General features: G+C 50.4%; 1 protein-coding gene across 1 annotated transcript; it reads left to right on the forward strand.

The window, feature by feature from the left end:
• The first annotated feature begins 1,200 nt into the window (after window positions 1-1,200).
• Window positions 1,201-3,531, forward strand: LOC137805824 (uncharacterized). Its single transcript, XM_068605737.1, has 2 exons — window positions 1,201-2,044; window positions 2,160-3,531. The coding sequence occupies exons 1-2, from the start codon at window positions 1,207-1,209 to the stop codon at window positions 3,422-3,424; spliced, it is 2,103 nt and encodes a 700-aa protein (XP_068461838.1). The 5' UTR covers window positions 1,201-1,206; the 3' UTR covers window positions 3,425-3,531.
• Window positions 3,532-13,726: the final 10,195 nt, after the last annotated feature.

Raw genomic sequence — 13,726 nt, forward strand, 5'->3', positions numbered from 1 at the left:
AGGGCTCTAGCGCTTCTCTTTGTCTGCCTAAGTTACGCCCTTGCAGAGTAACTTAGGATATTTCTTCTCATCTGGGTAAGTCGCATACTCTTAGGAGAACGTCGGGTGTGGCTGGTCTAGGCGCACTCACCAGACGTTGCTCTCTGCGTATACAGCTTACCCTTCACGATGTCACGCACGTAATGGGTTGAGGGAATCACCAATCACTGACTGGTTTACTAGTTCCTTCAGGCCACTCTCGTGCATGATTCCCTGAGGTGTGCTCATGCGAGATCCATGCGTAACGCTCTCGCTGGGAACCTCAGTCCCAGTTTAACTGCGTGTAACACGAGACCCCGATGACTGATCAGTGTTTTTTTTTATTCGCTTCTCGCGCTCTGCCTCCAGGCGCGAGTCTGAGAACTGGTCCGTTGGTGGCCACTTGGCTACTGACCACCGATCACCATTCTGGATGATCTGTCCCCCGACCTCTCTGCCGCCTGATCTGTCGGTGGTCGCTTGGTTACTGACCACCGATCACCGCTCTTGGCGATCGTCTCCCTGACCTCTCTGCCACCTGGTCCACGTGTCACCCTGCGAGTGGTCCACGTGGTTCTCTGCTGCTGACGTCATCAACTATCGATGACCGATCGCATCACAAGCCCCTCAGTCTCGAGTCGAGAACTCGTTCTCAGCGAAGAGACTAAGTGGTCGTGCCCTCAGTCCACGTGGCAAGTGGGGCCGCCTCACGTGCCACCTCACGTGCTGCTTCTTTAACGTTTGGACTTCCTCTCTTGATCTCGCGACACGTGGCCCCATCGACGGCTAGCGCTGTGCGTCACTAGCGCTTCTCTTATTCAAATTGGCGCGCTCCTTTACTGTTCTTTCATCTTCTTCATTCGACTCCCAGACTCTCTGCGAACTTTCCTATGCGCACCTTTCTCTCCTCAAATTCTCTGCTGCCAAATCTCTTGCGATCATCCAAAGGTATGGTTTTTCTTCTCCCTGGCCCCTTTTTGGTCATCTTTACCGATTGCATTTATCATTCTGGTTATCATGCATTCATCTTCTCTATTTTCCTCTCCCGAACCCGCGCTAGGGTTTTTCACCCCCTCACTGTGGCTTCTACTTCTTCTTCTTCTCTTTTCACCTGGGCATCTCCTTGTCCTTTCCTATTCTTCCATTCATTCTGACTTTCGTTTTTCCTCCATTTGCAGCTATCTCGCGATGGCTCGCTTGAAACAAACTGCGCGTTTAGTTGCCTCGTCCTCTGGTGCACAGCCTTCCGCGAGTGCGCCAGCTTCACCACCGCCTGTTGCTACCTCCTTCCATGACAACGCCAGGGTCTACGAATGGGCCTCCCTGGCGTTGCTCGCTGAAACCTCCACTCTATTGCCCCAGGGCCACCTCACGTCCTTGCTGAGCCACAATCCTGATGAGCCTTCCTGCGCCATCGACAGGGAGAATGACTTCAATATCCGAATTCGCATTCCTCCTCGAGGAATGCCCATCTGCGCGGATGACAGGGCCACCAATGGGGTGCCCTTCGTCTTCATCTACTCCGCTATCTTCAAAAGGTTGAAGCTGCGCCTCCCTTTCACCTTCTTCGAAAAGGAGCTGATGATGGAGTTAAATGTCGCGCCTTGTCAACTCCATCCAAATGCCTGGGCCTTCATCCGGGCATTTCAAATCCTTTGCAGTCATTTCGGGCACAACGCCTCCGTGGACGTGTTCCTCTACTTCTTCGAAGCGAAGAACCCTGGGGACAGGTCCTGGGTTAGCCTGAACGGGGTTGCTGGGCGGGTGCTCCTGGGCCTGTACCAGCAATCCTTCAAAGACTGGAAGGGCAGATTCTACATGATATCTGCTACCCCTCAAAGTCCAAGTCTGCTCGAGGGATACCCCCTCTACTGGGTTCCTGGAGTTGAATTCAAGAAGTCCAGGGACCTCGAAGCTATGGCCCCCTACGAGCGCGAGCTATGTGGGCTGCTCCTGGGGGCCAAGTACAACTCCGCCCGCCTCATCAAGGATGAATTTGATGTGGTGGCTCTGAAAAAGTATATAGGTAGCTCTTCTTGCACTTCTTAGGATACTTGTCTCTTCTCATGCATGTTTTTATGTGCTTTTTTACTTACTTGCATAACTTGGCCAACTAACCCCTCCTTTTCTCGTCTATGCAGACTCAATGACGGGGAAAGACAGGAAGCTGGCCTTGCTGGAGCTTGCCAAGCGTCGGGGAACCAAAGGCACTGGGTCCTCCTCTTCTACAACTGAGCCCATCGCAGCCCCTCCCCTCTCGGTCGCGCCAGCTGAAGGCCCCGAGCAAGGAAAGAAGAGGAAGAGGCTGGTGAAGGCTTCCACTTCACTTGCTGCTGCTGCTACCGTCGCCTCAACTGAAGAGGAGAGCTCTGGCTCTCCTCTCATACACCGTCAGAGGAAGAAAGCAGCAGTTGAGGGGGCTTCGTCTCTCCAGCCTGGAGAGATCGAGGTAGTGGAAGTAGAGGAAGGGTCTTCCCCACCTCCCTGTGCTCAACCTGCCTCAGAGCCCTCCAGTCTTCCTTCTCCAGGCCAGCAGTTGCCTCCAACTTCCCAACTGCCATTTTCCCCCCCAGCAGGCCAATCACCTGGTCCACCTGCTCATCCTGCTGGGGGTCCACCACCACCACTGCCAATTCCCACCGCCACTGCTGAAGGTGGGGGGTCCAGCTTGCGCCCAAGCACTTCTGGGGCCAACCACGAAAACTTCAGCAGGGTCATCACCCTGGTCCGACAACTCATAAGCAACCGGGAGCTTGTCGAGTGGAGTGGTGATGAGGTGGATATGCACCTGGCCAAGCAGGTAGTGCTCTCTCTGGAGTTTTCCACCCAGCATCGCAAGCAACTAGCCCTGGAGAAGAGGGTGAAGGATCTTGAGCACGACAAGGAGTCACTGCGAAGTTGGTTCGAAGCTGCCCAAGAATCTGTGGAGTTGATGCGGGGCATGGTGGAGAAAGCTAGGAGGGAGTACCTAGCGCAGGTCCAAGAGACCATCAAGACAGAGATCTTGATGGGGCAAGTTGTTAGTTCTTTGGACTGCACGGTGGTGGAGCTGCGGGCCGAGACCTCCTCCCTACGCCAACTGAATTCTCAAATAGTGGGGGAGCTCGAGTCCACCAAAGAAGCAGCTGCAGCTGGGGAGAAGAGACTCGAGGAGGTGGTGGGCAAACTGTCCGAAGCTGCCTCCTCCCTTGATGCCATCACCACTGAGAGGGATGCTGCGGAGGCCTCAAAGCAGAAACTGGAGGCGGAGAATGCTGATTTGATGAATGTGGGTGCTGATGCCCTTACTGATGGATTCGAGCTAGCACTCGAGCAAATCAGATGCGTTCTCCCGGACCTGGACCTCTCGCAGTTCAGCATCTATCATGAAGTGGTAGATGGAAAGCTCATCCCTCCTGCCCCTTAATCTTTTCTCTTCTCTGTAAATTTAACTTCTGCACAATTTTCTTATTACTCTGAAATTTGTATAAGACTTGACTGTGAATACAAACTCTCAATGCTTCTTTTATTGCATAAGTTTCTTCCCTTGTATTTTCTTTGAGCTTCACTTATCTTTTTGCGCGCGACTAACGGTTAGCTAGCTTAGGTTCAGCGCGATCTTGGGCTTTACCTTTCCTTTCGCACACGACTAAGTGTTAACCAACTTAGGCTTAGCGCGATCTTGAGCTTCGTCTTTCACTTTGCGCACGACTAAGTGTTAACCAGCTTAGGCTTAGCGCGATCTGCTTCTCTTATTCTTTTGCTTCTACTTGATCACGACTGGCTATTCCCTCAGCTTGGTGTTTAATAGTCCTCGTGCGCTGCTTCGCACCCCTAGCCAATTACTGACGACTCATCAGTGATCGTTCTTTAGTCTTTACTTAGCTTTCTCTGTCGCTCTAGCGCTAAGTGCATGGAGGACTTTGACATCGATCGCTCAAGGTGATGCCTCGTCTTGGGGAAAGAAAAGTGTTTCTCGCTAACCCCTCTTACTTTCCCCAAGGTCATCACCCTTTGGCGGGTTGAGTCGCTCATTCCCTGCCTCACTCCTGGGGTGAGAAGGGTTTCGGACTAAGAGTCTTACTGGGCCAATATTGGTGTATGCCAAGCGGGTAAGGACGTTTTGTCAAAACCTTTCCTTTCCCTCCCTTGGTCTTACTAGCACCCCTGGCTTTTCAAACCTTTAACTGCTTGCGCTCACACCTGGGGTGAGGAAGACTTAGATCGGTGCCAGTACTTGCGCCTAGGGCAAGTAGGGCCTAACCAATCACCTGCACTTGCACCTGGGGCAAGGAGGATTTTAACTTTAATACTTGAGCACACTTGATATGCTGGAAATTTTTCTTTAATTGGGTGGCCTCGTTAAAAACCCTCTTTAGGGAAAAGAGTGCCCCCTTGTCTGTTCAACTGTTTCCACCACATACAAAGCATGTGTCTTTTAGCGCGAGAACGCCATTACTGTACAACTTTAACTGAAATAAAATTTTAAATGGGTGGCGTTCCACGTTCTGGGGATTGCTCCTCCTTCCAAAGTCTCTAGGCGATAGGCTCCGTTCTCTAATGTCTCCACCACTCTGTACGGGCCTGTCCACTTTGGGGATAACTTGTTCTGCATGTCATTCTGATGCGCCTTTCTCATCACCAGATCACCTTCCTGGAAGCGCCTGGGCCTCACTTTAGAGTTGTGCCTCCGCTCTACTCTTCTCTTCACAGCTTCAGCACTGACTCTGGCCTCTTCCCGCACTTCGTCTAGCAGATCCAGATTCACCTTACGCTCTTCATTGGACTCTTCAGCAACGAAGTTCAAGAATCTGGGGGAGCTCTCCTGTATTTCCACAGGAATCATGGCGTCTGTCCCATAGACAAGGCTGAAGGGTGTCTCATGGGTGCTGGACTGTGGGGTGGTGTGATAAGATCATACGATTCTGGGGACCTCCTCTGCCCAGCCTCCTTTGGCCTTGTCTAGTCTTCGCTTCAGCCCCCTGAGCAGCAATCGGTTTGCTGACTCCACCTGCCCATTGGTTTGTGGGTGCTCCACTGATGCGAAGACCTGTTGTATCTTTAACTCTTCACACATCTTCCTCAGCTGATGACTTGTGAACTGGGTGCCATTGTCGGAAACCAGCCTCTTGGGTATTCCGAAGCGGCAGACAATGTTCTTCCAGACGAAGTGCTCAACTTTCTGTGCGGTGATGTGCGTGACTGGCTCTGCCTCCACCCACTTGGTGAAATACTCGATGGCCACGATGAGGAACTTCATCTGCCTTGTCGCCAGGGGAAAGGGTCCTAAGATGTCAATCCCCCATGTATGGAATGGCCACGGGCTATGGATGGACCTCAACTCCTCAGGGGGTGCCTTGTGCCAGTCTGCATGCAGTTGACACTGTTTGCATCGCTGAGCAAACCTTATGCAATCTTCCTTCAGCTTTGGCCAGTAGTACCCCGCACGGAGTACTCTACTTGCCAAAGCACGACCACCTACGTGGCTTCCGCACACCCCCTCGTGCAGCTCAGACATGAGCCTGGTGCATTGCTCGCCGTGTACACAGATCTGCACAGGGTGAGAAAATCCAAATCTAAATAGGCTTCCATCTATGAGAGTAAACTTACTTGAACCCTTCTTTATTCTTTTTGCCTCTGCCAGATCGAGCGGGGGTGCACCATCTTCTAAGTATAGCTGGTATGGCGTCATCCAGGTGTCGGGTTCCTTCTCCGCATGGACCTCCATCGACACATCGGTCTTTGAGGGTCGCGATCTCACCCTCGGTGCTCTTAGCGTTTCTTGGGTCAACGACCGATGACCGATCGTTAGACGCTCCATTGACTTGTATACATGAAGCACCTGGTTGTCTGATACGAACGCGCGCGGCACCTTCAGGGTCTCCTGAATGACGGTCCTCTACTTCCCCCCCTTGCCTGAGCTGGCCAGCTTAGCAAGCAGGTCTGCTCGGGCATTTTGCGCTCTTGGCACGTGCACTAACTCAAACTCGGCGAAGGACGTCTTCAGGAGCTGCACATACTCCAGGTAGGCTGCCATCTGGGGATCCTTTGCTTGGAACTCCCCCGTAACCTGCCCGGTGACCAGTAACGAATCGCTCTTGGCCAACAGATTTCTTGCTCCCATTTCTCTTGCTAGCAACATTCCTGCGATCAGGGCCTCATACTCCGCCTGATTGTTGCTAGCTTTGAAGGCGAAACGGAGGGACTGCTCGATCAGTACCCCATTTGGTCCTTCCAGGATGACTCCAGCGCCGCTTCCCTGCTGATTAGAGGAGCCATCCACCGATAACACCCATCGGACATCTAACCCTTCTGCAGGTGTCGCGATTGATGACAGCTCGACTACAAAGTCCGCGAACACCTGCCCCTTGATCGGTCCTCGGGGCTCGTACTGAATATCAAATTCTGACAATTCTACTGCCCATTTGACCATCCTGCCTGCTACATCAGGTTTCTTCAATACATTCTGGATTGGCAGATCAGTCATTACCACCACTGTGAAGCTGTGGAAGTAATGCCTGAGTCTTCTGGCTGAAAACACCACTGCCAGAGCAGCCTTCTCGAGGGCTTGGTATCTTGTTTCAGGGCCTTGCAGCACTTTACTCACGAAATAAACAGGCCTCTGGGCCTGGTTCTGCTCTTGCACCAGGACTGAGCTGACTGCTCTCTCCGTCACAGCAAAATATAGACGAAGAGGGGTGCCTACCTGGGGTTTTCGCAAGACTGGTGGGCTCGCCAGGTACCCCTTTAACTTGATGAAGGCCTCCTCGCACTCCTGTGTCCAGAGAAATCTGCTATTGCGTTTGAGACACTGGAAGTATGGGTCACCTTTCTCCCCTCCAGCGGACATAAACCGGGACAGAGCTGCCAAGCGACCGGTGAGCTGCTGCACCTCCTTCACCGTCGTTGGGCTCCTCATTGCCACGATCGCCGCACACTTCTCCGGGTTAGCTTCGATTCCCCGCTCTGTCAAGAGGAAACCCAAGAACTTCCCAGCCTCCACACCGAAAATGCATTTCTCTGGGTTGAGCTTCAGTCTGTACTTGGCAATGGTGGTGAATAGCTCTTTCAGATCAGCTGCATGATGCTTCTTCTCTTGGGACGTGACCACCATGTCATCTACATAGGCGTGCACGTTCCTTCCCAGCATGGGCGAGAGCACCCTATCCATGAGCCGCTGGTAGGTAGCCCCCGCATTCTTTAACCCGAACGGCATGACCTTGTAGCAATAGCAAGACCGTTCCGTCATAAACGCAGTCTTGCATTCATCCATTGGGTGCATCCTGATCTGGTTATACCCCGAGAAAGCGTCCAAGAAGCTGAGTAGCTTTCCCCCCGATGCGCTATCGACTAGAGCGTCTATACTGGGTAAGGGGTAAGAATCCTTGGGACACGCCTTGTTGAGGTCAGTGAAGTCCACGCACATTCTCCACTTGCCGCTTGCCTTCTGCACCAGTACCACATTCGCTAGCCACTCGGGGTACTGGATTTCTCTGATATGCCCTGCGGCAAGGAGCTTCTGCGCTTCGTCGTGGATCACCTTCCCCTTCTCCTCGTTGAACTTCCTTCGCCTCTGACGCACAGGTCGAACCATGGGGTCCATCGACAGACGATGGCAGAGGAAATCAGGGTCGATTCCTGGCATGTCGGATGTTGACCATGCAAAGGCATTCATGTGCTTCTCAATCACACCCATGATCAGCATTCGCTCTTCTTCAGCGAGGGATCCCCCTAACTTGAACTTTCTTCCCCCGACGTCCACTTCGACCCATCCCTCAGCTGGGTGGGGCCTTCTCTCGCTGGCAATGACCGCTCTCGCGATCCCTGACTCGCGAGGAGTGATCGCGCCTTCCTCTTCTTCTTCAACTTGGGCTACCTGGGAGCCCCCCACCGCAGCATCCTCCATCCTCTGAGCGCCCTGTGTCTCCCTGACCACCAATCGCTCTTCGCGCACGCCTGGTGGTGGTTTTGTGGTGACGTGGCACACACTTCTCTTTTGCTTCAAGCTGTTCTCATAACAGCGTCTTGCCTCAGCCTGATCTGACCTGATGGTTATCACGGTTCCCTCCATCGACGGCAACTTCAACTTCATGTGCCTCGTTGATGGTAACGCGCCCAACCTATTGAGTGTTGGCCTACCCAACAAAACGTTGTACGCAGAAGGGGCATTCACCACCAGGTACTTTATCTTTTCAGTGCGGGCTGTCGTTCCGTCAGTGAACGTTGTCCTCAGCTCGATGTATCCCCGCACCTCTACCTGATCCCCTGCAAAACCGTAGAGGCAACCAGTATACGGTCTTAACTGATCAGGGGACAACTGTAGCTTGTTGAATGTTGGCCAGAACATGACATCCGCCGAGCTTCCTTGATCTACGAGTACTCTATGCACTCGTCTTCCTGCTGTGATGAGAGAAATGACCACAGGGTCGTTGTCGTGCGGGACAACGTCCCGTAGGTCAGCTTTCCTGAAGATAATGTCCACTTCAGGGTAATGACTCTCATTCACTGCATCTACCGCCATCACCGATCGAGTGTATCTCCTTCTTTGTGAAGCTGTGCATCCCCCACCAGAGAAGCCTCCCGCGATCGTCTGCACTTCCCCATGCACAGGGACTTCATGCTGTTGTTCTCCAGTTTGGGATCCTGACGCGCGATCACCCTGCGGCTCACGCAGGTAATCTGCTAGAAAACCAGACTTCACCAACTCTGCCAGTTGGTGCCCCAGCGCCAAACAGGAATGAAGTGTATGGCCAAAGGCCTGATGAAACTCACACCATTCATTCTTCTTCCTTCCAAGTACCTTATCTGTCTTCTCTGGTACTCGTAGTCTTGCTGCTACAGCAGGAAGGGCGATGAGATCCGCCAATCCTACCATGAAGTTGTATCTCGGGGGTGCGTTATTCTCCCTTGCACGCCCCCTGCTCTGGTCTTTGCCTGGTGCATAGGGACGAGGTTTTTCCCGCACCTTCTTCCCCTCCTTGGCCTCATGCACCCTTGCTTGCTGTGGCTTTCCTTGCCCTCCACGCGGTCTGGGTGGTGCAGCACTTCCCCTCTTCTCAGAAACCTCTGTTTCTGCCACTATGTGCGCCACCGCACGTCGTCGAATCTCTGCAAAGGTGCTGGGATGGCTCCTGATGAGAGACTCGCTGAAAGGGCCAGGCAGCACACCCTTCTTAAACGCGTGCACCAGCATATCTTCATCTTTGCTGGGCAGTCTAACCACTTGTGCTCCAAAGCGGTTGAGGTAGTCTTTCAGCGACTAACCTTGGTACTGGCGCACGTCGAACAGATCGTAGGACACTACTGCAGGTGCCTTGTTGACGATGTATTGCTCAGTGAAGAGCTTCGAGAACTGAGAGAAAGACGTGATGTGTCCTTCTGGTAGGCTTACGAACCACTCCATGGCAATTCCGCTGAGCGTACTCATAAACATTTTGCAGTAGACAGCGTCTGAACCCCCAGACAACATCATCTGGGTGTGGAACGCCGTCAGATGCGCTTCCGGGTCTTCTACCCCCTTGAACGATGCCTTGACCCCCACCAGGTTGGGAGGCACCATGGTTCCCATGATCTCAGGGGAGAATGGCATGGGGAACGCTCTTGGAGGTGAGGGCATCCTAGACACCCTTTCGTCAACCACGCGTTCCCTCTGCGCTTGCAGCGTCCTTCTCAACTCCTCATTGACACGATTCAGCTCGTCGTTCCTGCTTTGCGACGCAGCTAACTCCGTCTGCATCTTCTCTTGTTCAACCTTTGACGCTGCGGCGTTATCCTGCAGCGTGCGCACCATTTCCAGGACCTGCGCCATTGTCACAGCTCCTTCGTCAGCGGATGGCGCAGGCGATGGTTGTCTGTTTCTAGGCATCCTTCTCTATCAAGGAAACTGATAAAAACTCTGGTAAGTCTTTAAAACTGTGGTATATATGGGACAACGATTCACTCGAACCCCACGGTGGGCGCCAAATGATCCTGCCGGCAACTCGAACGTGGAGGAATCGCTTCGTAGCACTCTCTGCCCTGTCTACGCGACTGCGTCTTCTGCAGGCGCACCCTCAGAACCTTCTCTTGCTTCTCCGAACGTGACCTGCAAAACACACAGACGGCGCCTCTAGCGGCCGTTTGCACTCCGACGATCAAGTTAGTCCACAGAACCACCAAAGACTAGGAAACTAGTAATGTGTGTGTGAAAAACTCTTGCACTCTGTTTTTCGTCTCCCCACTTCTCTCCCTGATTCCTCCTTTTATCTCTCTGTCTCTGTTTCTGGGCATAACAGAATTCTGTTATGCTTTTCTGGCATGTGTCAGAAACCTGTTATGCTTTTCAGAGACAGTGTACCTGCAGAATCAGAGAGTGTGGGCGTCTGTGCGTGTCCGCGCGTCTCTGCGCTGGGCTGCGCCTGTCTGTACCCTTAATGGTACGGAGTGCACTTTTGTCTGGACCGCACCCCTCTCAGATGGTGACACGTGGAGGCCTGCAACTCACATCTAACCACACACGTGTCACTTACTGGAAGGGCTCTAGCGCTTCTCTTTGTCTGCCTAAGTTACGCCCTTGCAGAGTAACTTAGGATATTTCTTCTCATCTGGGTAAGTCGCATACTCTTAGGAGAACGTCGGGTGTGGCTGGTCTAGGCGCACTCACCAGACGTTGCTCTCTGCGTATACAGCTTACCCTTCACGATGTCACGCACGTAATGGGTTGAGGGAATCACCAATCACTGACTGGTTTACTAGTTCCCTCAGGCCACTCTCGTGCATGATTCCCTGAGGTGTGCTCATGCGAGATCCATGCGTAACGCTCTCGCTGGGAACCTCAGTCCCAGTTTAACTGCGTGTAACACGAGACCCCGATGACAATACACCCGATGACTGATCAGTGTTTTTTTTATTCGCTTCTCGCGCTCTGCCTCCAGGCGCGAGTCTGAGAACTGGTCCGTTGGTGGCCACTTGGCTACTGACCACCGATCACCATTCTGGATGATCTGTCCCCCGACCTCTCTGCCGCCTGATCTGTCGGTGGTCGCTTGGTTACTGACCACCGATCACCGCTCTTGGCGATCGTCTCCCTGACCTCTCTGCCACCTGGTCCACGTGTCACCCTGCGAGTGGTCCACGTGGTTCTCTGCTGCTGACGTCATCGACTACCGATGACCGATCGCATCACATATGATAGGCAAAAGAAATAAAACAGCAAGAAAACTCAAATAAGCCTAAAAACAGAACCGTAAATTGCAAGAAATTAAAGAGCTCTTGAAATTAAAGTGCTACACAACTCAAAAATTAAACAAGAACACACTTAAACTGATGTGATTCCACTAGCACAATTAGAATGATTCTTGACATTCTTAGGAATCATCTTGAGTTGGTTAAGAGCTAGGCACTTTCTCATAGAAATGGATCAAGGTTCTATGAACAAGAACTCACCAAAACTAGTGCCAAAACACAAACTCATATAGAAGATCCAATTATTGTCAAATTGAACCGAACAAAAAGGCACAAAAGCTAAGCAAACTGAATTTGAATGCTGGAAATTAAATTGAACCGAACAAAAAGCTGGAAAATGAAGAAGAAAGATGAAGAACAGCAAAGCATGATGAAAGAACCGAAGCAACACAACATTAAGCTGAAATTGCCGAACCAAAAACAACAAGGAACAAGCTAAGACATGGAATTAACAAAGAAGAAAGGAAGGAGAAGAGAATTGCTCATGAAGATGGATGAATGATGGATGATCTCGCCACTAGAAGTGTGGTTGCTCCTAGATGAGAGTGCTGCCGCCACTTGAGGACACCATGGATCCTTCAAGATAAGACTAGAGAAGAAGGCTCAAAAGCTCTCCAATGCTCACTCCAATTTGAGTATAGTTTCTTTAGATAAATTCCAATCTGAATTTTACAAAGAGAGCACCTCTATTTATAGCCTAAGGTGCTGAAATGCAAGCAACACAAATTCAAAAATTCCCTCCTAAGAGACATCTAGAATCGGCGCCAAAACCCAAGCATGAGGAAGGTGTGACTCCTTCCTTCACTTTGACACCTCCTATTCTACTTCTACACCTATCTACTAACACACCCCCCCTAAAGCTCCTAACTAAAGACTAAAAGATGCTATAACAAAAGAGGTTTCTAATGTTTCCCTCTAAGCACCTTCAACTAAAGAAATTACAAAAAGAGAAAATAAATGTCCCCTAGCTCCTAAAGCTTTGAACATGCTTCTTGTAAGCCTTTGAGGTGGGCTTTGACCTCCATGGGCTTCACCCATTTGTGCCTCTACCTCTTCTTGATCTTGTTGATTGGCCTCCATGTTCTCTTGAGCTTGATCTCCATCATACTCCCCGAGTTGGAGAGAATTCGACCACGAATTCTGGAGACCTACAGAAAAAGGAGTTAGATCGCTGACATTAAAAGTATGACTACCTAAGAATGTATCAGGCATATCTAACTCATAAGCATTGTCATTAATCCTCTTAAGGATTTGGAAAGGTCCATCCCCTTGAGGCATTAGTTTGGACTTCCTTTGAGTAGGAAAGCGATCCTTCCTCAAGTGAAGCCAAACCCAATCGCCCTCATCAAACAACAATGCTTTTCTCCTTTTATTGGCAAGTTCAGCATACTTGCCAACCTTCTTCTCAATTCTCTTCTTGATGTCTTTATGCAAAGTTTTCACAAAAGAAGCCTTTTCATCACCATCTTTGCACAAGACATCTCCAAGAAGGGGAATAGGAAGAAGATCAAGAGGTGTTAGGGGATTAAACCCATAGACCACCTCAAAAGGAGAATGTGAGGTGGTAGAATTTACTACTCGATTATATGCAAACTCAACATGCGGTAGTAAATTCTCCCACACTCTAGGATTCCCCGAAATAAAACATGTCAATAGTTGTCCCAAAGTTCTATTCACCACCTCGGTTTGACCATTAGTTTGTGGGTGGCAAGTGGTAGAAAATAAAAGCTTAGTTCCAAGCTTGCCCCACAAGGTCTTCCAAAAGTGACTCAAGAACTTAGGATCTCTATCGGACACTATAGACCTAGGAATCCCATGTAGGCGAACCACTTCTTCAAAGAAGAGGTTTTCAATGTGGCATGCATCATCCACTTTGTGGCAAGGAATAAAGTGAGCCATCTTTGAAAAACGATCCACTACCACAAAAATGGAGTCCTTTCCCTTTGATGTCTTGGGTAAGCCTAAGATGAAATCCATAGATATATCTACCCAAGGAATTGAAGGGATAGGAAGAGGAGTATATAGACCATGGGGATGCATTTTAGATTTATCTTTGCGGCAAGCTATGCATTTATCACACAAACTATGAACATGTTTATGCATATGAGGCCAAAAGAAATGTTCATGCAACACATCCAAAGTTTTAGCAACCCCAAAATGTCCCATTAAACCCCCGTCATGAGCTTCTCTAACAAGAGATAATCTAATAGAGCTTTGAGGAACACAAAGACGTTTTCCTTTAAAAAGAAAGCCATCTTGAATAAAAAAGTCTTTGTGTCCTCCCTTAAGACACTCTTGATAGATGAGAGAAAAATCAAGGTCATCATGATAAAGTTCCTTAATGTGATCAAAACCAAGATATTGAGAGGTTAAAAGATTTAGCAAAGTGTATCTTCTAGAAAGAGCATCCGCCACAATATTTACTTTGCCTTGCTTGTGTTTGATCACATAGGAAATTGCTCAATGAATTCCACCCACTTAGCATGCCTCTTGTTGAGTTTGTTTT

This window comes from Phaseolus vulgaris, chromosome 3 (assembly GCF_000499845.2).
Source record: "Phaseolus vulgaris cultivar G19833 chromosome 3, P. vulgaris v2.0, whole genome shotgun sequence".
Classification (NCBI taxonomy): Eukaryota; Viridiplantae; Streptophyta; class Magnoliopsida; order Fabales; family Fabaceae; genus Phaseolus; species Phaseolus vulgaris.

Excerpts from the sequence above, each read along its gene's own strand:
- LOC137805824 (XM_068605737.1), top strand. The coding sequence starts at position 1,207 with ATGGCTCGCTTGAAACAAACTGCGCGTTTAGTTGCCTCGTCCTCTGGT. Across the intron at positions 2,045-2,159 it reads GGCTCTGAAAAAGTATATAG|ACTCAATGACGGGGAAAGAC; the intron begins GTAGCTCTTCTT and ends TCGTCTATGCAG.